The 23,621-nt window shown below is 43.2% G+C and overlaps 5 protein-coding genes across 9 annotated transcripts; 4 read left to right on the forward strand and 1 right to left on the reverse strand.

Annotated features, from left to right (window-relative positions):
* Positions 1–1,017: 1,017 nt before the first annotated feature.
* LOC117650325 (protein YIF1B-B) lies at positions 1,018–3,417 on the forward strand. The gene is made up of 6 exons (XM_034393676.1): positions 1,018–1,207; positions 1,528–1,677; positions 1,788–2,065; positions 2,133–2,425; positions 2,515–2,608; positions 2,712–3,417. Exons 1-6 carry the CDS (start codon positions 1,177–1,179, stop codon positions 2,919–2,921), a joined length of 1,056 nt encoding a protein of 351 aa, XP_034249567.1. The 5' UTR covers positions 1,018–1,176; the 3' UTR covers positions 2,922–3,417.
* Positions 3,418–3,607: 190 nt separating this feature from the next.
* Positions 3,608–7,965, forward strand: LOC117650317 (ubiquinone biosynthesis protein COQ9, mitochondrial-like). Of its 2 annotated transcripts, XM_034393665.1 has the most exons (6): positions 3,608–3,762; positions 6,709–6,951; positions 7,026–7,167; positions 7,247–7,439; positions 7,541–7,750; positions 7,833–7,965. In XM_034393665.1, exons 1-6 carry the CDS (start codon positions 3,705–3,707, stop codon positions 7,857–7,859), a joined length of 873 nt encoding a protein of 290 aa, XP_034249556.1. In that variant the 5' UTR covers positions 3,608–3,704; the 3' UTR covers positions 7,860–7,965. The 2 variants fall into 2 exon arrangements, with proteins under 2 accessions (XP_034249556.1, XP_034249555.1); XM_034393664.1 differs by lacking the exons at positions 6,709–6,951; positions 7,026–7,167; positions 7,247–7,439; positions 7,541–7,750; positions 7,833–7,965 and adding an exon at positions 4,330–6,518 and having other exon boundaries at positions 3,627–3,762.
* Positions 7,966–8,064: 99 nt separating this feature from the next.
* Positions 8,065–9,361, forward strand: LOC117650334 (eclosion hormone). Its single transcript, XM_034393697.1, has 3 exons — positions 8,065–8,512; positions 8,678–8,766; positions 8,993–9,361. The coding sequence occupies exons 2-3, from the start codon at positions 8,689–8,691 to the stop codon at positions 9,158–9,160; spliced, it is 246 nt and encodes an 81-aa protein (XP_034249588.1). The 5' UTR covers positions 8,065–8,512; positions 8,678–8,688; the 3' UTR covers positions 9,161–9,361.
* A 40-nt stretch (positions 9,362–9,401) lies between these two features.
* Positions 9,402–20,519, reverse strand: LOC117650310 (basic proline-rich protein). Of its 4 annotated transcripts, none has more exons than XM_034393638.1 (15): positions 20,364–20,519; positions 19,912–19,987; positions 18,190–18,234; positions 16,824–16,864; positions 16,362–16,460; positions 15,807–15,827; positions 15,122–15,328; positions 14,728–14,803; positions 13,714–13,815; positions 13,441–13,613; positions 13,254–13,355; positions 12,940–13,185; positions 11,155–12,264; positions 10,020–10,221; positions 9,402–9,940 (listed from the first exon to the last, which is right to left on the reverse strand). In XM_034393638.1, exons 2-15 carry the CDS (start codon positions 19,970–19,972, stop codon positions 9,816–9,818), a joined length of 2,610 nt encoding a protein of 869 aa, XP_034249529.1. In that variant the 5' UTR covers positions 19,973–19,987; positions 20,364–20,519; the 3' UTR covers positions 9,402–9,815. The 4 variants fall into 4 exon arrangements, with proteins under 4 accessions (XP_034249529.1, XP_034249528.1, XP_034249532.1 ...); XM_034393637.1 differs by lacking the exon at positions 14,728–14,803 and adding an exon at positions 13,937–14,021 and having other exon boundaries at positions 9,403–9,940; XM_034393641.1 differs by lacking the exons at positions 14,728–14,803; positions 18,190–18,234 and adding an exon at positions 13,937–14,021 and having other exon boundaries at positions 9,403–9,940.
* Positions 20,520–20,803: 284 nt separating this feature from the next.
* On the forward strand, positions 20,804–23,588 carry LOC117650320 (thiamine transporter 1-like). The gene is made up of 8 exons (XM_034393669.1): positions 20,804–20,932; positions 21,144–21,266; positions 21,328–21,498; positions 21,837–22,050; positions 22,133–22,353; positions 22,421–22,523; positions 22,620–22,809; positions 22,925–23,588. Exons 2-8 carry the CDS (start codon positions 21,144–21,146, stop codon positions 23,181–23,183), a joined length of 1,281 nt encoding a protein of 426 aa, XP_034249560.1. The 5' UTR covers positions 20,804–20,932; the 3' UTR covers positions 23,184–23,588.
* Positions 23,589–23,621: the final 33 nt, after the last annotated feature.

The raw sequence follows: 23,621 nt of genomic DNA on the forward strand, positions 1-23,621 counted from the left end.
TCCCCATGCCGGCAATGCCCTGGCGGCCTGGCCCGGCCGTCGCAGTGACTGGGAGTCCCGCCTTGGGGAGATGAGACAGTTCAGCGGAGGCCGTGGAGGAGCCAGGCCAATGCGGGCCTCCAGCGCGACGCCGGGTCCCGGGTCGGCGGGGCCAGTGGGGCCAGCACGCGGAGGGAGCCGCAGTGCGGCGAAGCACGTCGCGACGGGGGCGGTCGGCGGGGGGCGTAGCACCGCGTAGCACCCAGTGGGGCACCGCGGGAAGCCGCCACGGAACTGGTAGCGAGCACGCCGCCGAGCGCGCCGCCACCCCCACGGCCGCGCTCCGTCGCGCCGCTCGTCACCCCTGGAAACACCAGTCACGTGGCCTGCCCCGACCTCCTGGCCGCTCCGCCGCCCCTCCCCTCGCCCACCACCCCTTCCTGCCGCAGAGTGTCCAGGGCCGGCCGTTCGATCAGCTGATGCGGTGGCGGTGTCTATGCTCACGCTTTGACGCTTGCACCGCCCAAGAAGCTGCATCTCCACGACAACAAGGCGACTGGCATTTGAGACGAACAAGATAGAAAAAGCAACTCTGAAACACTTGTAGTGAGAGATAGTGGCCTTATCTTGTTCCCTTACTCTAGGAGAAAAACCTCACAGTTTCTGGTTAAGATCGTATCTCTGTCGTTGTTCTCCTTTTGCCATATCGATGTACGAAGCTCAGTTTCACTCTCGACCGAAGTCGGCACTTCGTCTCACGTCCAACAACCCCTACCACTGCAATGGAAAGAGACCGTGTCCGTTTCGCGACACGATTTAAAACCTTTTCTCCGTGCCCCGCATATCGTGCCAACATGGCGCGATAAAAAATGTACATGCGCGAATGGGGCTTCATCTATCTTTGCTTAAAAAACGGGTCCTATCATGAACGCAAATCGGTGTACGCTGCATCATTACGCTCAATAACTGGGTGTTGTCGGGAGGGAGGGATTTACTTTTGAATATTTGTTCGCGGCGAGGTATTTTCGCGTGTAGCAGTTGTTGCCATTGAACTTAATTGTGACGTGGTGCATTGTGGGAATGGCGACGATGTGGCTGGAGCAATAACATCTGACCAAAGTTATGTCTTAGCTCAAACTTTAAGCGTACGGAAAAATATAGTTTAAGGGATTGTCCGTTGTTAGAAAATAAACTAAAATGAACTTCAACTCTGCGGGTGCCAGACACCGTAAGTACCTTAATGAAGTTTATTTAATGTCTCGTGAGTGAGCAACTCAGCAGTTTCTCCAGTGGCAGCTGCCGGTTTAGGTTATATTATTGTCAAAAGTGTTATTTATATTTATGTCTTTGTGATCCCGTGTGATTAATCATTCACCTTTTTTGTGGTTATTGCTACTATCTGTTAATACCTTTTCTTAGTGGTCATTGAAAGTAGAATTTCAAGTTACTTTTAAATAGTATGAGGTGTTGACCTTATATTATTTTGTCTTATGCACTCTCTCATGATAAGTTCATCATTTATCCATCTACTTTTGTGAAATGTTGCAGCTGCTCAGCGCAAGGCTAAAGCTGCAGGGGATACCTCCCCAGGTACACCAATGTCTCCATACCCTGCACCTTTCAACCCTGCGTATCCCACTTATCCCCCACCGTACGGCCAGCCAGGAGCCAATATGTATGGCCAGCAGCAAGGTGCTGGTATGTTGAATGACAATTGTAAAATTTATTCAAAGCTTCAGTGATAATTTTTTTATGAAGTCAAAACTGATGCCATGATAAAAATTTAACTGTGGTGCTCTGTGTATCAGGCGAGTACATGCAGCCAATGCAACCAAATATGGGAGGATTCCCGGGAGCCCCTCCGGTGAACCAAGGTTTTGCCATTCCTCCTCAAATTTTTGAACAGCCAATGGTAGCTGACTTGGCTATGCATTATGGAGCAAGCATGGTGGGAGCAGGGCGCCAAATTGTTGACAGAGAATTGGAAAAGTATGTCCCTGTGTCAAGACTCAAATACTATTTTGCTGTGGATACAAAATATGTAACCAACAAGCTGCGTTTACTCTTCTTTCCATTCACTCACTCGGTTAGTAAAACAATACTTTTATCTTGTACTCCATTGTGTTCCTGAAATAATGTTATAATTATTCCAGGATTGGTCTATGAAATATGAACAAGGGCAGCCTGTCCAACCACGATACGAGCTGAATGCGCCAGACTTGTACATACCCACCATGGCATATGTCACTTACGTTCTGCTGGCAGGATTTGTCCTTGGGTTTCAAAATCGGTTTTCCCCTGAGCAACTGGGTATTCAAGCATCATCAGCTCTAGCTTGGGCAGTAGCAGAAGTGCTTGTTGAACTTATCACATTATATATAACAAATATAAATACGAATCTTACTACTCTTGATCTGGTAGCATACAGTGGGTACAAATATGTAGGGTAAGTTTTTCCTACCTCTGAATCTATTCCTGAATTTAAATGATTTGATTTTACCTAAAATATGCTAATTTCTCTCTAACTTGTTCCAGAATGATTTTTGCCATACTCCTAAGTCTTGCTTTTAGCAAAATGGGATATTACCTCGGCCTTATTTATTTTAGCATTTCATTGGCATTCTTCCTGGTAATGTCTTTTATAGTACTTGCAATGAAAATTAAATAGAAAAAAAATTACAAACAGGCAATTTTTTGGAAGCTAATCTTTGATTTTACTCTCTTATTTTTAGATTCGCACTTTAAAATGTCAAGTATTGCCAGAGGGACATTCACAACCATCCCACGACATGTACGGGAATCCTATGATGAATTCAGATCAACACCATTCATCTGGGACCAAGCGAAGAACTTATATACTTCTGTTTGTTGCGGGCTTACAACCATTACTAATGTGGTGGTTGTCTTCTCATCTTGTTTCTACATCTCTTCCAAAGGTGTAGCATTAGTCATTGATCATCATCCAGCAGGACTTTGTTGGTGTGCTTCTGTCTAAAAGAATCTTGATGCTAAGTACAGTTATTGATTTAGCAGATTATCCCTTATTTTCCTTGTGCCTTTATTGAATCTGTGAGTTAATTAACTGTTAAAATTGTATTTCTCTCATGGGCCCCTGCATTTTTCCTCTGTTCTTAATTTTGTATGTAACATTGTCATCTGGATTAATATAAACAAATTTCAATTTCCTTATTGTGGTAATTCCAATGGAGGTTTCATTAGAGTTTTGATTTAAAAATGTTGTTGTTTTATAATATTAGTTGGAAGTGTGGGGTTCATGGCAATAGGGAAGTTTTCACCCGCCTTTTCCCCTCTGGTCAAGTATCATTTTCTACTCATTCTTTTCATTATTTTGTATTATTTTCCTTATTCCAACTTGAGTACCACTGACAAATGTGCCGCCTGTTCATTTTGAATAAATAATATGTACTTTTACAATGATTGTTGATGGTCATTTCCTGAACCACGGTTTTTCCCCTATTTTGAAACCCAATTTTTATTTGAAGGTTCGAGCATTTGTTCCTGCAGTTCCTGGGAACACACGAATCTGAGGCTAAAATCAAAATCCAAGAGGGGGCGTAGAGCCTAAGGGGTGTGTGTGTGTGTGTGGGGGGGGGGGGGTGGACGCCAAGGCAATTTTTCATACCTGGCACCTCGCTAGATGAGAAAGTTAGCGGCCAGAAACCTTTCCTTTTCGACCGATTGATTTTCAAACTTGTTTCACTAACATGGCTGCATTTGCGTTCCGAGAATTGTCAACTATTCGCGCATTTATTACGTTTAACGGTAAGTCAAGACTGGAGGTGACTGAAAGCTTGCATATTTTTCTTCTTTTCTGCTGCTCTCTTTATGTTTTCTCAAATGGGTGTGTTTTACCACTGTTCGCACTTAGGGTTATCTTAGTGTTACTTGTGTACAGCTGAGTTTTGCAAATTATTTTTTCAATTATACTGGCCTGCTGCGCAACACACTGGCATGTCTGAGTACCATTCCTTTTCTCTGAATTTGGGTGTAATCATGGCACAGTTATGTTTTCGAGGATATATTACATAACCTCTACACATCCCGTAGGTCGTATAAATAAACGCATCTCTTGCGCAATGCTACAAGTCAAATTGACAGCTAGAAATTATTCGTTGTCGACGCAATTTCCATCCGAAAATTTCATTTTTCATGCGTGTTTCAGTCTGAGTTTTCAATTGTCATTTCATGCAGAAATCATTTGTGATCAACTTCAATTTGTGATAGATCTCAATTTGTGACAGAAATCTATCTATTATGTTATCATTACAAGTGTAAACTGTTATCCAGCCTTAGGTGATAGTGTCACATAGCTCATTGTGTGTGTTACAGAATGATAATACTCCCCGCTGGATGTTTTGATTGTGAGGGCTGAATGTCATCTTTCCTTCACCATGGCTAACTCTGCTGACCTGGTTCAAGCTATTGCGGAGTGTATTGAAAACTCTGAAACAAACAAAGCTTCATCTATACTTGAAGATCCTAAAAATAAGGAATCCATCTCATCGAACTGCTGGGATATCATACATATTCTCTGTGCTAAATTGAATCAAGATGTTTATGACAAGCAGCCTGCAATGTTTCATTGCTGTGAGAAGCTTCTGAACAAAGTTACAGAACTTTCATGTCCTGAAGAAGCCCTCCTTGAGCTCATCGAACAGGCAGAGTGTCTCGATAATGATCATCGATTTCTGGCATTACTCAAACCAATTCACAACTTACTGAAACGAATGCCGGACAAGAGAGGACGATCCTTAGTTTGGTGTCTTAATTTGGTTGCTACCCACTTGTCTGCATTGCAAGAACCAGATTGTTATAAATTTCAGGGTGATGAGAGGGTGTTATTAGACTTAGACCCAGCAACTCGTAGAGCAATAGATATTTATGATTCAATTGTGCCCTTTTATGAACCCTTTATTGAAGAGGTTTCTCTATTCAGACCATATGAGTCAGCTGATAAGCCTATTGCTGCTCAGCGACAGTATCAACGCTATGTACTTGCAGCTTTCCTCATTCATTTATTGGGCAAACCATTAGTGTTTATGGACTTAGACTATGATGGAAAGACCAAAAGCAGAATTTACTGTATTGCTGAAAATATTGTTGGATTCCTTGATCATTTAATGCCAGATCTTGTACCTATACTGTTTGATAAGTATGTTGCAAAAAAGAAGATTTCTCAGAATGATGACTGGGATGAGGATCCCTTAAAAATGTTTCTGTATGAAGATAAGGTTCCCACCTTGGGCCTTGCAAATCTTGTATATTTGACTTTAGCTGGAGGGTTATCACGCCAATGCATACCACGTGTATACAGCTCCAACTTTATATTTCAAATTGGTCTTCATCTGAGCACAGAGCTGCTTCTAGTGTCCCATGACTTAAGTGTGTGGAAAGGACTGCAATTGGCAGAGAGGTTAATGCTTATTGTCCCAAAATCGAGCATTCCTTTTACAATGCTTGATCTGCCAGTCCATAAGAAGTTTTGTACAACTTTGGAGAAGGTGGTTGTGTATTGTGAAGTGGAAGGTTACAGAGGCAAAGGCATAAAAGTCTTTCAAAACTATGTAATGTTGATGGATTTTGCAGCCCAATATCAAGTCTTCATCAAATTATTTCCTGTTCTTCAGCATTCAGGTTTTAAAGGGCTTTTGGTGACAATGTTGAAAGATACTATTAGGTTAACATTGAATTCTGTACACATTCCCCATGTTCAACTGTACAGAGGCAAGTCCTTGTTGAAGCTGTTGGAGGTGTATTGTGTAGTACCCAATGGCCCAGAAGTAGACTTGATGGACCATTCAGACCATATAATATCACTATTGAATTTACTGTGGTACCTTTCTCTTGCTGATGGAGGGGATGTGCTCGGGTTGTGGGAGCATGCTCCATATTTGGATCGGAATTTTATCCATCCACTGAAGAATGGTCTGAAGCTTTCAAGAGCACATTATGAACTGAAGATCCATCAGTTAGAAGAAGAACGAATGGGGCCTCAAGGAAAAGACAGCAAAAAAGAGAAGATTGAAGTTGCTGTAACTGTCCATGGACAAGCTGTCGCAGATTTGTCTTATGAAGAGAAGAAACAAATTCTTAATGTTGCTCTTAATAAATTTTCAATCATGGAGTCATTGCTTAGCAATATTCGTGAGAAAGTGGAAGGTCGATTTGCTGCCCGTACTTAATATCTAAGTTTCTGAAAGATGTTACCTGTCCTGCATAAATTTCAAAGCATTTGAAATTCTTTAATATACAAGACTATTTAATTTATTATGTTGTGTTTGAGTTTTTTCAGAATTTTGGTTTGCATATTCAGACTCAAAATGCCAGCAGCCAGTACTGTAGAATACAGTTACAACACTTTTAACAATTTGTTAATGGGTGCTATCACCACAGTTTGATGTGGATAATTTAAGTGGTATCTCATGATGAATGTTTGCTTTAATTTTGCTACTGTTAGGTCTTGGTTTGTGACTTAAGTCAATTGCATCCTTTAATAAATCAGTTTGCTTTAGTATAAATGCTTTCATACATGTTTACCTTAAAACACCTCACACATTTTCTTTTTAACACACTACATATCAATATTTTTTTATTAAATGCAAAAGATTTCAGTAATTTTTTTTATTTTAGGTAATATGCACTCCCACTATGCCCTCAAACATTATTTGCCTAGTCAGGGTAGTAAAACATTGTGTATTTCTTGTGCAGGCATCAGGCTATCTTGGTCAACTACACCACGTCATTTCCAGTCAACAGACTCCCCATCTGGACAAGGGACATCCTCAGGACAAGTGCAAGATGACCAAAGTACAGCACAACAGAATCAGGGCTCTCGTAAATCAAGTACCCAGAGCGAAAATGATTACGACAGAGATATAGCAAGGCAAATTTTAGCAGCTTCTATTCCATTTGTGAATAAAAGTGGATGGACTAAAGCAGCATTAAGTGAAGGTAATTTTCTAAAATACTTTGTTTAACTTGTTCCAGACCAGCTGTACTTGATTTCATATCTGAATATGTTTTAGGTGCTGAAACACTAGGATATGCTGGAATAGCCCATGGTATGTTTCCTTTGGGAGGGGTTGAACTAGTCAATTACTTTTACACAAGCTGCAATGAAAAGCTGGTGGAAAAACTTAAACAAGAATATGAAAGCCTTCCTGAAGGGTAAGTCCTCAGTTCATATGTATTTTCTTGAACATAAGTTTCTTGTTCTTATATTTATTAATAAATTTTATTTGGACAGAAAATCGCCTGATCCTGAGGTAGTTGTCTGTAATGCTGTTGAAGCAAGACTTCGCATGATTACACCTCATATAGATAGATGGCCAGAAGCTATGGTTCTACTCAGTATACCACGCAATGTCCCAACATCCCTTGCCAACCTTTTGACATTAGTGGATGATATTTGTTATTACTCTGGAGATAGGTCAGTGGATGTAAGTAAATTATTTGTCATTGGAATAACAATTTAACGTCTCTCTTCAATAATAATCTGTATTGCAACCCATATTATTCATGTTTTTCTTTTCTTTATTAGGTTCGATGGTATGGCCGCCGTATAGGTCTGGCTACTGTGTACAAGATGACTGAATTGTACTTCATTCAGGATCAATCAGAAGACCACAAGGCCACATGGAAATTTCTTCAGCAGCGAGTCGAGGAAGCAGTTCAGCTCCAGCGAATTCTTCATGAAGCCGGAATTTCACCAAAGATAGCCTTAGATACTATTTCTGCAACATTTGACGCTGTATGTACACTTGCTTTAATTTTTTTTTTAATGCAATATTCCGACATAATTTTAATTTGTCTTACCTTTTTTTTAACTACAGGCACGGAGCATTCTTCGAATCAGATAATGTTCCGTCAATTTTGCAATCAAGATGCAAGATATGTTAAATTAAGTTGGTATGAATACACCTAGTACAAATTAAAAACAAATAAATGCTTCTCAAATCATGTGCATTTTTGCTTTTCATTGCTTTGGCTCATGTCTCATGCAAATTCATCATCAACATTAAAAAAAAAAAAAAAAAAAAACACACTTTTTATAAGCCATTGGAATTAAAAAAAGTTGCTCTGGACCATTTTTGAGATTAAGTCTCGGAAATCCTAGCTTACTTCAGAAAAGACCACATACCCGGTCTCCCTATTTCAAGAAAAGACTCAAGTTTTGGTGAACATTACAGAGAGTGGTGGCCGCCCGGAAGGCACCCGTCCCATTAGACATGGTGTTGCACTGATCCTATTAGTGCCATCCACACGGAGGGGTCGGGAAGGGGCGGAAACGAAGACCGGATCCCGCGACGCAAACTGAAGGGGAAGTGCGACACTCCCTGGACCCCCCGGGGGCTCTGGAAGGGGGTGAACCCCGGCCACCCCGACAGTCAGCTACTCTCGCTCCGGCGACTATATAACGGCAACCTCTCACGCGGCGTGGTTCACACTTCGTCCAGCCCCCTTGCCGAGCGGTTCGATAGTGCTGCTGCAGTCCAAGCGACACCTGTCGACGGTGAGTCTCCATACAGCGAAGCAGGTGTCTATAAAAATGTGTTCTGCATCAAAATCCGCGAAGAAAAGATTGTACACATATAGATCGAAATCCGTATTTATTTTCCCCTGGGTGGTTCCCGGCGTGTCCATGCTTGGCTCATACTTGTTGAAACCACATATCCAGGTACCCTTAGGATGGCACTCCCAACGAAGATGGTCTCCCTCATGCTGTTGCTGCTGGTGCTGTCAGTCACCCTCGCAGCTTCTAATCAGGTAGGTCAGTGTCCGCAAGTGCTGATGCTACCATTCAAAAAAATTCACTGCACAGAGTCGAAAAAGCGTTGGCTAAGTCTCTTTTCTTTCTCTTTCCCTCCCTCTTTTACAAGAATATAACTGGGTACGCCTTTACGTTTTTGAAACTTTCACATTTTTATTTCTCATATTTTCCTGGATTTGTCTGCACTTGAGGTGGGCCATGTTCTTTCTACTGCTTCCTCAGGTCCACATCTGCGTGGAGAACTGTGCCCAGTGCAAGCGCATGCTGGGCGACTACTTCCACGGCCAGCTGTGCGCCGAGACGTGCGTGGAGCTGGGGGGCGCGTCCATCCCGGACTGTCAAGACGTCGACAGCATTCGGCCTTTCCTCGTCAAGGCGGATCTCGTGTGACACGAGGTGTGACGCGGTGCAGCAAAAACTTTTAGTTCCACAGAGTCATGAAATTGATTGTTCACCTTTAGCTTGCATACTTAAAGGATCTGCTATCTCGCAACTTTCAGCTCTCTATATGCATGCTGTGTTACATGTATTCAATCATGAATCAAATTTCTCTTGATTTGTAAACGCCTGCTATTTTAGAATGATATAATTGACGAGGTGTTAAAAAATAAAGTATTTACATCTAAAACATTATTATTATTATTATTATTATTATTCTGTAATTTACACTATCCACATCCACAGGTACAAAAACACGTGAAGATCTTAATTTACAGACCAATGTCAAGTTTGCTTAAAATATATTAAGACATGTGAAGGATAATTTGTTTGCTTGGTTTGCTCCCACATTTCATCAGGAGTGATCTTGGTCTACTTTTTTAAGACTGATTTAAAAACAGATACAGCTGAAACAAATTCTTAAAAAGTTCACTTACATATGAACTAGCCCACATGAAACCTTTAGCCCGAGCAGAGACTAATTTCTGACCAAACTAAATTTACAAATACTGCAAGCAATATGACTTCAATATGAAGACAAACAGATATTTTAGTCAAATTTATATTTAAAAGAAAAAAAATTATGAGATCCCTATGAGTTGATAATTTACTCCGTCTTCTCTTCACTAGGCGCACTTGCTGCTCCTTCTGCCCCTGTTTCTGCAGTAGTAGCAGTCTCCGCAGGTGCAGGAACAGCTGCTGGGGGAGCATCACTTGCCCTGTTGGACTCCTCTGCGACCATGAAATAACCAAAAATGTGACATCAGCAAGAGAAACGCAGTCATGTCAACATTCAACGGGCGCAACTCACCTGGAGCAGGGACTGCTTTGGCATCTTCAGGCACAGATGGTGCTGCGGGTGGCACCACAGGGCCCACTGCAGGGGGCTCCGGTGCGGGGGGATGATGGATGGCGGGAGGGGGGCCCACCGCCTCCGCACCAGGCCCTGCAGGACCCGGATGGCCAGTAGGCATGGGAGCGTAGGGGTTCGGAGGCATCACACCCTCCATTCCCTGCGGCAACGGACAATGGGTGCGCCAGTTAGAAACACATCATCTCAGCTAGTAGAGTATAGTTTAACAGGTTGCCATCAATACTTTACTAATTCTCTTCAGAATAAAGAAATTGAAATTACTTGAAAGTCACTACGACGTGCAGTGCGTCAAAATCTATTGACTTATGTTATTACATATTATTTTTAGAGTGGCGACTTAAAAAGGAATTTTGAAGGGCTAGGGGTCTTTCCCACAGTGTATCACTCAATTCTTATCTTATAGATGTTATGTGATATGTGACACATTTAAGGTTAAAGTTTGATCAAAAACATGTTAAGAGGATAGGGTAAGCGCTTGTGGTTCAAGTGTACCTAGACATTATGTTTCTCCCTCTGTGAGGCATATCGAGGTTGTTCAGAAATCCAGGATTAAATTCGGAGAGAACCAAAAGGCACAACAATAAGTGCGACGCTGCTAAAAGGAAAAGAGGAAGATGGCCGGAACTAGAGAAAAGGAGACGGGCAGGGCGGGGGTACGGGCCAGGATGGACGACGGAACCCACATGAGAAGCTATGCACATAGCTGGAGCTTTTGTAAAGTGCCACACAGTCTAACACACACTACACACATACAGAGCGCTGCTGAATGTAAATGAGCATAACAACCAGAATAGCGTTAACATTGTAATTCATAAAAAGTAAAAAATAAAAATAAATTTGAACCTTTTTCTATTTTGATTACTTATTACTTGTCGAATTGAATTGTGAAGTTTCATGCAAAAACTAAAAAGTAAATGTACTGAGAAAAAAATGGTGCAATTGTTCTAATTAGTTGCAGAAAAAGTATATTTCAGCTACTTCCCTTTCAGCATTAAAAATCAAAACACTAAACCAAGAGAAAACAGAAAGCAAAAAGCCAATAGCGTCAAATGCGATGCGATGCGGTACGTACCGGGTGCGCTGCGTCCATGTGGGGGGCGTGGGGGTAGTGAGGTCTGCCTGGTGGGCCGCCCATAGGTGGGCCGCCCATAGGTGGGCCGCCCATAGGTGGGCCGTGCGGCGGGTACTGTGGACCAGGCGGGCCGGGAGCATACCCTTGGTGGTAGTACGGATGAGGGGGGTACTGAGGCGGGTACTGGTGATATGCCTGCTGGGGTGGGTAGCCTGCAGCCGGTGGGTACGCATGGACTGGAGGGCGCGAAGGTGGTGCTCCAGGGTACGGGGCGTACGGCTGGGGCGGGTACCCTGCGGGAGGTCCCTGGGGTGGCATCATGCCGTGGCTAGGAGGGTATGCTGGGTGGTGGGGATGATGGGGGTGATGGGGGTAGGCCCCCATGGGGGGCATGACGGGCGGCACGCCGGCAGCAACAGGTGGTGCCACCGGGGCCGGCATGACCGGTGCAGGCGCTGGTGGCGCGACTGCGGTGACGGGAGCGGGGGCTGGTGTGTGTTCAGTGCTTGGAGCGGGCAGGGGCGCAGCTGCCGTGGCCGCGCCGTTCACCTGGGCTTCAGTCGCAGGCTCTGCGGGCTGGGGCTGAGGCACCTCCGCGGGCTGGGGTGCGGCTGGTGGAGACGCGGTGACTTGAGAGTCCGCGGCCACGGGTGGTGCAGCTGCCGTGTCTGGCGCCGCTTCTGTCGGTTCTGCAGGTGCTGCAGGCGCCGCCTCCGCTGCCGGCTCCTCCACCTTCATCGCGACGTCGCCCTGCGTCTCCTCCTTGACGACCGGGGCCGGCTGGGGCTCACTCGGGGGTGCCTCCGCCGCTGCTGCCCCTGCTGCCACCTCCGCCGGGGGTGCTGCTTCCGTGGACGGCACCTCGCCACTGGGGGCGGGCGCGGCGGGCGCGGCCGGCGTGACGACGGGGGCGGGCGGTGGCGTCGCCTCCGTGCTGGGCTCGGACTCCGACTTGACCTCGGCGGCCGCTTCAGCGGCGGGCTCAGCTGCAGGCTCAGCTGCAGGCTCAGCAGCACTGGCGACGACGGCTGGAGCGGCGGCAGCCTCGACTGATGGCGCAGCGGCCTCTGCTGCTGGTTCGGTCGTGGCTGGCGGGTCCGTCTCCATAGGCTGAAACGAGATATAGAACCAGATTACTCAAGCGACGTGACAAGCCCAGCGCGCTCTGCAGAAGCACAGAAGCCAGTTTAATAAACCGACCCAGAATGATGCATCACACTGGTTACACTATGATGCACCTTTTGAGTTTCAAGCCAAGAATGTGAAAGTTGATAAAAGTTTAAGTGAAGCAATAAAAGAATAATAATACATATAAATAATGTTGTCTAACACAACTATCATTAGACCCGTTACATGAAAAAGTTAAGCTGTTAGTTACAAATGAACAGCGGCCTGGCCTACAGCAATAATTCGTGCTTGATAAGCAAAATCGAAGTTCTATTCAGTGTGGCATTGTTGTTCATCTACAAAAGGTGAACCAGTGAACAGGTGCAATAAGCATTCATTACCTGAATTGAATGCAGAGTGAGCATCTAGTGCCGCATAGGAGAAACCACACAAACATTCAACAAACCACACACAGTGCAACACTGGTTCTCTCAGGAAGAAATTAAATAGTATGTACAAAAAAAAAACAGAAGAGGAGAAAATTTTAAATGCAGAACAAAAAAGAGGGCACGGATAGTGAAAGTGGGAAAGTTTACCCTATAATACACACTCCATCAAACCAAACACCAAAAGAAATAATCACTACGCATACAAAATTAATTCAAAAGAAAAACAAACCTCTTGTTGGGACTGGTTGTCTTCAGTACTTTGCACAACAGGCTCAACTGCATTCTGTTGACCATCACCACTTTCCTCTCCAGCAGGCCTGCTGTCACTGCTTGCTTCTGTGCCGTTGGGTGTTGCTTGTCCATTTTGTGCAGGCTTAGGAGGTTCCTCTGGTTTCATGCGCTCTTTCCGAAGGAGATCAATCTGTTTCTCAACCATTCGGTTGAATGTTTCTTCATCAACAGCACGCTGGCAGTGCTGTTGAAAAAAAAAATTATGAATATTATATGAAAACAAACCAGACATAAGGTAAAAAAAGCACTGACCTTTTTCAGTTCTTCTTGGAAAACCTCACTACTTTCAGTGAATTTCCTTTTCTTGGATTCAAACTTTTCTTCAATTTGCTGCAGTTCTGCTTCAAGCTTTTTCTGATGGAGGCAAAGGAAAATTGTTGTGAAAAGAACTCAAAGAAAAAAGAACAGTTAGATCAGAATTCTGAAATTTTTGGCATACCTGATGCATTGAAAGAGACACTACTTGTCTCTTCAATACTTGCATTCGAGTAGTTGTAACAACAGATCTCACATCAGGTACAACAGAATCAGAGAATATTTCATTGATAAGTCTGTGGTTACGTAAATAACGAGCAAAAGCTACATGTTTCACCGAGTAACCATCATCTAAATCTGAGAAAGAAAGGTAGGGGAAATCATTTGAGAATTAGAAATCTCGCTTAGTCACACACACTAATAGAAATGAAAAATGTTAATTCAATCTAAGGTTTACCATCTTCATCTTCAGCAGGTTGAATGTCAATTCGGCGGTCTGCTTGCTTGCTGCTACTCATGCTCCCTGGCCGGTCATTCTCCCTGTCCACATCCACTTGAACTAGAGCAAATAAACATTTTCAAATTAAATGGGCAATGGCAACAGTTTCCTGAAATGGAAACTCACTAAAATTGTGAAACAAAATACACAAAGCAAAGTAAACAACATGTTGGTAGCATACCAGGCTTCCCACGAGATTTAGCAGAAAGGTAAGCCAAATAGGCTGGAGAATTGTGATATGCTTTCATGCATTTCTCATGTTCCAGCTGAAAATAAACAGAAGGCAAAATCCCCACAGTAAGCTGGATGCAAACAAACACAACATTCAAAGCAGTACACATGTACAGCGTTACATGGTGCTTGGACATGTAATACCACAACTCGTGCAGAAGCATTACATTTTTACAAAGATCAGAACAAAAATATTTACTTTGCTTAACTGAGTATCACAAGGATCTATAAAAATTAATTTTTTCCCTTTTGAAACTTTCTTTGCCCAGAAAGAAAAGAAAAGTCATACCACACAATTTTGAAGGTTTTATGTTCTTCAGTTAGGTAGAATAAAAAGGGGGCGAACATTAAGAGAAAAATGAGCATTGGTGCTAAGACAATTGTACTACTAAACACAATCACAGTCATTAGATCTAAAATTATATTAATATTTTTTAATTATTTTTTTGGAGGGGGGAGGGGGGGCTACCATGGGGAAACAGGGGACGGGATAAAAATAGCAAAGCAAAATCGCAGCCTTCCATACCCAAAATCCCAGAGTGTGAGAAAGTTGTAATGCACATCGTACACAAGAACTTTTCTCATATGTGGGAGTGCAGAACACAGAAATCTAATCCACAGAACCCAAGACTTTATAAGCTATCACATAATGTAATGATGTTTGAAGCAAGGAAATAGGCAGCACAATTAATACCCCACATTCAAGTTGAGGCATGGGCAGAGGCCTCTGGGTGCCCGTACCTTTAGATTTGGTAGAAATCCAATTAAGGTATGCAGCAGAATTTTGGTACTGCTTCAATGCTTCCGTATATTGAACCTAAAGCCACATGTTTGGTTATCACAGTGAATCTCCTTTGTAATTTGGAAACAGTTACAATTAGATTCAATAGATATGTATAATACCCAGTTGATAAACTAATGAGGTCATAAAAAAATAAACTAACTGAGAAAATTTTTTCTGTCTCTGTGATCTGATAAGGTTTGGTCTATCTTTCCAATTTTTAACAAGCCCATTGTGAGCTAATTTAACATTTACAGAATTCTGTCCACACTTGCAGTATGTCACAGGATAGGTGTACAGCACTTCATAAATAATTGAGAATAAAAGGAAGAGATAAATACATTGGAAACCCACCTTTTCTGCTTCGTATTCTTCAATATATTCAGCTTTATTGGCATCTGGAAGATCACGCCACATCTGACCAATAATTTTACCGATTTCCCAGAGTTTGTGATCAGGGTTGCTGGCTTTCACTGAGTCCCATACCTTGCGACTGTATCTCATATAAGGCATAAGAGGTTTTTCTGGAGGTTTTGGAGCCTTAGGCATGCGATTGTCTCCCTGTAATGAAAATAAAATCATGTTAGTAAATGTGTTCATCATTTTTTTCCCAGAAAAATTTTAGATTTTTGTCCATGCAGTTCATTTTACTTGGGATAAGAGGATGCAAAGCTAGTGACCATTTCATAGTTGCATTTCTATCCGATCAGAACAAGGCCCACATCCTTTAGAAACCTACTGTAGTAAAATATCAATATAAAGTACCTACTTCCAGTTGTACTTGTTTTTCACATGTGTTAAAAGGTTGCTAATCATGCAAGGAACAATAAAAAAAAGGACACTATAGGAAAAACTATGCTAGAAATTGAAAACAATCAATGAGGCGCACACTTGTTACTGAAGGTGGTATGGTAGACTGGAGCAGTGGAAAAGGAGCACATATCATTTGGAATGCTCTCAGTGGGTCTAATTTAAGAGCTCTAAAATACAGAGGTTGGGGTAATGATTTAGTGTGAACTATAACTCAAAAGATATTTACCAGTCCAGTCCAGCCTCCACCCTGTCAATGAAAAGCAAAAACCAATCAACATAACAAAATAAAAACCACATGCAAGCAACAATAACACAACACTACCAAAATTAAATTTTGTTACTGAAAAAAGAAACAAGACAAAATAAAAATTTGATACATTACTCGTAAAATAGCCAAACAAATTAAGCCAACATAACTTATAACCAAAATTAGTAAGATCACTAATAATAATTACGATGAGTTACAGAAGGTAGTATACTTTTCTATTGTTATGTAAAATAATGATAAAAATGCAATGTATACATAAAAGGTAGATTAAATTGTGCATTGTTTCTCAATTTATACTAGCAGGATGTAAATATCATTTGAGAGAAAACCATTATACCTTGGATAGAACATAGGTAAGACAGATTAAAACAACGTCTTGACAGAGTTAAAAAAAAAAGTTAGAATGTGGATGTACCAAAATAACCTACGCCCCAACAAACAGCAGCTATTGTTTATAGTTGCATGCAAAATTTAACACCAACACAGCAGTTCAAATATTTCTGATTTACTTACACCCACTGCAACCTTTGAAATCTTCTGCGGATTGAAGTTGGGATGGCCATGAGGAGAACGTACAAATGGATCTTGGTGAATAGAGTTGTCTTTCTGGATCTGAAAATGTGGGTTACAAGTAAGATAAAAAATTAAGCTAGACCGACGATTTATCGTTCATATCAAGTACAGGGTTTACATACAATGGGAGGAATGGGAAGGGGGATTTCGTCCAGTAGCGTACAGTAATACTGTGCAGGAGGGGAATTGTACAGAAATGAAGGAGTTGTTGCATCCAATACCACCTTGGAGATTCGGGGAGCAACAAGGAAGAGGGAGGGAAAATTTTACAGTTAACAGTTGCATCACACAAAATGTAAACATTAGGTGATGACATACCAAGCTAAGGTATTTAAGATTGACAAGTGACAGGAAGATGAGGGGATTGGTCTGGAGTATTATTTAACCTGGGGTGGTACCTACCATGCCTGGAAGCATGCCACCTCCTGAAGCCCTGAGACGCTCTGGAATGAAGAGACAGGTGCAAACATGAATTAGTAGCAGCACTAGCAAACTGAGATCAGAATGCTGAATGCATGTCATTAACATTTCAGAACTGAGGCAATTTAAAAGTGCCAGTGAGCAAAGTTTGAAAAAGCTGGAGCTGCTTTAAATTGAGTTTAACTAGTAACAAACTTTTGGAAAGAATAAAATATTCAAAACAGAGAGTGAAATTGACAAATAATTGTTGCTTTTGATTACCATATCTTAGGCACATCTAAATCTCAGTAAAGCAATTGCCTATAGGGAGAGAATATTAATTGACAGAAATTATTGATGTAAGTCCTTCCCATGTGTTACCTCAACCAAACTAACAAAGCAGAAGGGCAGCCACAGTTTCATCTCAAAGTAGTACGTCTATGAGGTGTTAGGAAATGTATACAACCATCAAGATAAGTATGGACATGGAGCATCTTGGGGGCACATCATCTACATTTATCAGAATCAAGCTCCTATCTGAGAGTTAATGAAAATTTCTACTGGAGAGCACCTTTAGAGCAACATGCTAATAAAAAGCGAATGCGGAGAAATGCTATGCAAAACCGCACTTATTCCAAGGCGTTATGCAGAAGACTGAAGATAGGAACATGTAGGTAAACAAATATTGAACAGAGTCGATTGAAACAGCCTCAGAAATTCCAAAGTTGAAGAAACATGTATCTGGACAGTGACTGGAATGAGCAAGGCATACATAAAATGGTTTCCCAGAACCCAAACATATATTTGTTTAACTATTCACATAAGCCAAAAGAGTAGATTACATCTCTTATCACTGATCCTTCGAATAATTTACCACCAAATGAAAAAGAGGTTCATTTGAAAGTATTGGAACAAAATGGTGATTTTCAGAAAATGGTGGCTGGTTCCAGCACCATAGGTAAGGAAGGATATTGTTTGCTTTGGAGTAGCTGAAAGCTGATGGTAGGCAAGGCAAGATCCATAAGTCCTTCTCACACACACACAAAAATAGAAAAAAAGAAAAAAAAAAGAACGAGTTGATTCAATTTTGACATTGAACTGGTTCTATACGAAGAAGAGCATGTTAACTCATATTTCGTTGTGATTGGTGCTGTTCTCTTTGATTTTACTTGAAATTCGGTACACTAACTATCCTGTTGCTTGTGATAGCTACACAAAAATTATTGGAGTTTTATGTATACCATTTACACCAGCAACAAAGAATTAAATGAGAACTTTACCAACAACAAAGAAATAAAGGTAACATGTTATTTTGACTTTAGAACACAACCTAATAAGAATAAAATCCCACCCTTTTTATCTTACCCACCTTTCAAAATGTTGAATGTCATAGGGGCACCGGGAGACTGCATCTCTAGATGGCAAAAATAATGCAACAAAAACAAAAATAGAGGGGGTCTAGAGACACAAAATCTACAGCACACTATGGCAGCAGAGTAGCACATAAGAGGATACAAAAAAGGTGGTAAAAAAAAATTACACATAAGAAAAATTTATGTACAAATTTTCTGCACTAAGAATCTAATCATTTTGTTGTGTATTTAAATGCAGCTCCATAGAGCCATCAAGGAGGATTGACCATGAGAAGAAACTGGTTTATCTTCAATTTTTAAGGGAACAGATCTTTAACAGACCAAAAAGATACAGCAAAAAACAATTTGAAAGCTGCAATGCTGTGGTTCACACAAAAAATATTACTCATTGATCTAGAAAAAGAATCCATAGACTAAGAAATGGTTTGCCCCAAAAACATGAGGATAAACTTGCGACAATTCTAGTATCCTCCAAAACTACTCTGGTGCCAAATGTATGAAAGAGCATGTCTTCATTCCAAATGTGAACACAGCACAAACATGGGTCAATATTATTGGTTATATGAACTCATGCAATAATTGAAATAAATATTCATTGATGAATTATTGGCTGAAGATTTCATGCTCTTGCAGACAAATGAACATCCACAGCAAACACACATCATAAGAGAATTAAAGAAGACCACTTTAAATTTAGCTATTCAAAATGATTAAACATGATATGGTACACAGAACAATTGCTTCACTAACAAGTGCAAGATTTAAAAGAAAAACATTAGTAGCACAACACTTCCACAAAAAAAGAAACAAAAAAGACAATGGAAAACTGATTACAGGATATACTGGAGAACCATAAAGTAATTCAAATAATACACCTAATGAGTGAACTAAAATTTGTGCATCATCTAATTCTAATCCATTTCTAATACGTTGAATTTAAAGTGCATTGTTTTCAAAGTAAAAATGATATTAATTGGATCTAACCCAAGTAAGAACACACAAAGAAAACACAGATTGCAAGAACAGGACAGTGAGAAACAGAAAGCATCATACTGAGAAAAGGCCCTTTCCACAGAAACCAAAACCCAAGCTAAAATGCCAATAAAGAAATCTATAGGAAGATAACCAAAGATTGACTGGCCTACTTTCAGAAAGACACTTTCAGAATAAGCTTCATTCTACAAAACAATAATTCCTAATCATTTGTTGAAACCCAAACACCAGGAAAGTCTCACATGCAACAGAAAGCCGCTGCAGGTTAATTTAAATGCATTATGTAGAAGTCAACATTTTTCTGTCCGTGTAAATTAATTGAATGAATAACATCAACGTGATCAAAGGTCAACAAATTTTGTTAAAAATTATAAAAGCTCATAAAATTGAAAAACTGAACACATAATTGGAAAAATGTTGGGGTAGGGACAGACATAAGAAAAGATATTTAACCAAACACTATTAAAAACAAACTAAAAGAGAGAGAGAGAGAGAGAGAGAGAGAGAGAGAGAGAGAGAGAGAGAGAGAGAGAGAGAGAGAGAGATTGATAGCATAAAGGCAATAATAAACTGATGCAGGCAGCATTCATTATTCAAAGCACGTGAGCTTAAACAAAAGTAAAAAAAAAGCTTGGGATTGTTTATTTAGGTGAACGTTTTCATGCGAAAAGGCCTGATTTTATGTTATCATTGAAAGAAGCAAAGTGGGACTCCTATTAACTCACGGTTTGACCCCAACGCAGGGCTCGTCAAGGCCAGGCTCTTGTAGTTACTTGGTAGAGCCATTGCAGTGATGGTTACCTGGAATAAAAACAGTTATTAGATGAAAGGAGCAGGTCACTATTGGAATGGTACCATTTATTGAATGGAGCCCCGACCAACGGATTTCCATGTCAAAATCAAACTGTTGGAGCATATTAACCTTAAAAAAACACTGCTTACAGTCGATATAAAATGATTCAGAGGAGCAAATGGAAACATAATATTATTAAAAAGATGCATACTAAGATTTTACGAAGAAAACGTTTTTAAACAAAATGGGTTGAGGGAAATAAAAGAAATGTTAAAAAGAGGCAGAAAAACTGATAGGCATCAGAACCACAGCGTCAGTATCACAAATGACGATTGCAATGGGAAAATTTTAGAAATGACTTCGAAGAATAGAATCTATACTCACAATAGGTTTACAAAGATCGTAAATGTATGGCGTTTATGTTAAATACGGCGAAACTCTCAACTAAATAACAAATATTTGGAAGTAACGCAGGGATCACACGTCCGCCATCACAGCTTAGCGGCGGCTTCCCGGCGGCTATCGAACTTCGATATCGAAGCTTCGTCGAGGATCGAATCGAGGTATCGAAAAGGCAACGGTTTCCTTTGCAGCGGCGGGAGCCTTAAATGTGAGCGCACACCTGCACGGAGGTAGAGCCGGTCTGAAAAATGGGATGCCATATTTAGGCCTCGGACGGGGGCAAAGCGGCACCTTTTGCCTACTTTTCAGGCTCAGGAGGACTGTAGGCCCCGTCACGCCTTTAAATTTGTCGCTGGGAAAATAACCCAAGACCAAAATCAGTACTCATCCGCCAGCGCGGCAGTTTTTACAGAGATATCGAGCTGTCGTCCACGCCGGCGGCGGCGCCTCATGATGTCATCCAAGGGCACTTCAGTTGCCTTCAGGTGCCTGGTGACAAGACTAGCGCCACATCGTTTCGCTATTTATTTTTACGCCCCTGAGCCGCGAACGTGAGTATTGTCCGACACTTCTCCTCGAAAAGGTTCTTTCTTTCTTTTTTTTGAGACGGTTCCAGCAGCACGTCCACGTGTTGCGGCTGTCACATTCCACCTCCACAGACCTCACCCCCTTTGGCACAGACTCGCATACGCATTATATACAAAGTGCACAGTGTGAGAAAATCTCATTGGCGTCGAAATTGAGTGGTAATCTTATTTTCAGATGGAGTGGAAGATGGTGGCGGCACTGCTGGCGGCCTACGGCCTGCTGAAGGAGACCCGCCCATCGGAGACCTTCATTACGTCGTTCCTAACTGGGCCCGACAAGAACTTCACTTCGGAACAGGTGAGAGACTGTTTCCTCATCAAGACTATCTCGGCCATGGCTCATGAAAGGATCTTTGCAGGTGAACCAGGAGATCTACCCGGTCAGCACGTACTCCATGCTCGCCCTGCTCGTGGTCATCTTCCTCGTCACTGACTGGCTCCGCTACAAGCCCATCATCGTGCTGCAGAGCGTCAGTGCCGTCGCCACGTACAGCATTATCGCCTGGGGGCAGGGGGTGCCCCTCATGCAGGTAGGTGGGGACAACTTATTATTTTTTAATTCTTCGTCCTCTCGGAGTGGTGTCCTGCTCGGTCCTGCTTCGGAGTCGCTCTGGAAAGCCGAACAGTAACCCGCGTGAGACGCGCACCTCTAAAACCACCCAAGAGACCAGGGCACAGAAAACGGCGATCATTTTGGATGTAGCTCCAAATGAAAAGGAAAAGGCCACAGCTGGGAGAAAGAGACTATGCTGAAGACAAGATTCTCGTGACTCTCCGTCGAGCCCGAACCCCTGCGTCGCTTGCTCTCTCTCTCTCTCTCCGCACTCTGCCAAAAATGCAAATTGACACATTGGTCTTCCATTCCTAGTTCATGGAGGTGCTGTATGGGCTAATGTGGGCCGCAGACGTGGCGTACTTCACGTACATGTACGCCAAGGTGGACCGCGCGCATTACGGCACGGTGTCTGCCACAGCCAGGGTGGGCTACCTTCTGGGCCGCTTCAGTAGCGGCGTCCTGAGCCAGCTCGCCGTCAGCCTCAACTTCATGTCCCTGCTGGGACTGCAGTTCGTGACCATCGGAAGTAAGACGCTAAAATAAGTTCCACAGCCAGCAGCGAAGTCAGTCCCATTTGGAAATAAAGAGCCAAAAACCACGTGTTGCAGCGGCCGCCGTTTCCACCGTGTTCGCCCTGGCCCTGCCCACGGTGTCGACCAGCTTCTACTTCCACCGAAAGGCCACCACCGAGCCGCAGGCAGCCGAGCCGAAACCGTCGTTGGCGGCGGTGGTGCGCCTGCTCTGGGCGGACTTCAGGGACGCCTTCCGCCAGCGGGCCGTCATCAAGTGGTCGGTCTGGTGGGCCCTGGCCGTCGGGGGGTACATGATGGTCAGTTCCAGAGGGCAGCAAACATTTCCTAAAATAAATGGTGGTAAACTTTGATTTTCTTTTGTAGGTTGCCAGCTACTGCCAGATTCTGTGGAAAGATACGCTGGACGGGAACAAGAAAGAGGCGACTATGTGGAACGGCGCTGTCGAGGCCGTCTACACACTGTTAGGTATTGAGGAAAGGAACCTACCCCGGCTCGGCTGCACCCGCATTGGAAGTCGCCGCAGTGCAGGATATCGGTTTTCAACGGCTTTCTTCCGCTTAGGCGCCGGGGCAGTGTGGCTGACCACCAGGAAGACGGACTACTCGGCGTGGGGGGACGCGCTGATCGGCATGTGGTCGCTGGCCTCAGGGGGCATCATGATCTTGGCGGCGGTCAGTCGCAGCATGGCGGTGCAGTACGCCGTGCACATCGTGTTCGGCACCACGTACCACGCCGCCGTCACGGTAGCCAGGTGCGACAACGGCAGAGCGAGAGCGCCTGCGTGCCGCCACGCGCCACGCGCCGCGGCCGGAAGGGTGGCCTACCACGCAGGCGCTTCACGAGCCCGCCTTTGTTTCTTTTCCCAGCTCGGAGGTGGCGAAGAGGGTGCGCGAGGACGCCCACGCCCTGGTGTTCGGGTTCAACACCCTGGGCGCGTACGTGCTGCAGACGGTGCTCACCGTGGCCGTGGCCGGGGAGGGAGGCCTGGAGCTCAACATTCGCGAGCAGTTCGTCGTCTACGGCTGCTACTTCCTGGTCATCGGGGCTGCCTTCCTCGCCGTCGCGCTGTTCGGCTTGTTGTCCAGGTGTCGTGGCACTCGAAAAATGGACGTGCCTGCCGTTTAGCTGTCGAACATTCTCCAAAGAAGCCGCTCCGAGTCAAGAACTTCGTGCGAACTCTGGGCGCGCCACGTCCACGTCCCTACTCCCTCCACTCCGGCTCCCCGCCGCACGGGGTATTGCCGGGACCCCTCTCCGCGTGGAGAACACTACTTATGCGATTGCTCCACGATGTCTACCTCTACGTATACAACGTGGATTGCACACAAATTGGTGGGAACATCCTGCTGTTGTTATTGTTGTTGTTTTTATTATTGTTAAGTTGTTGTTTTTATGCTAGCGTGAGACATTAAATGTTTTGACTGGAAACGCGAAAATATTTTGAGATGATGAAGTTATCCGTCTAGGCCGGGTTTCTGGTGAAGCCATGGCTTCATGGACCGAGCTAAATTATACATACACTTTATCTTTGGTCCAGTTACCACCACTGCCACTAGCACAAGC

Source organism: Thrips palmi, unplaced genomic scaffold (assembly GCF_012932325.1).
Source record: "Thrips palmi isolate BJ-2018 unplaced genomic scaffold, TpBJ-2018v1 HiC_scaffold_5, whole genome shotgun sequence".
NCBI classification, from domain to species: Eukaryota; Metazoa; Arthropoda; class Insecta; order Thysanoptera; family Thripidae; genus Thrips; species Thrips palmi.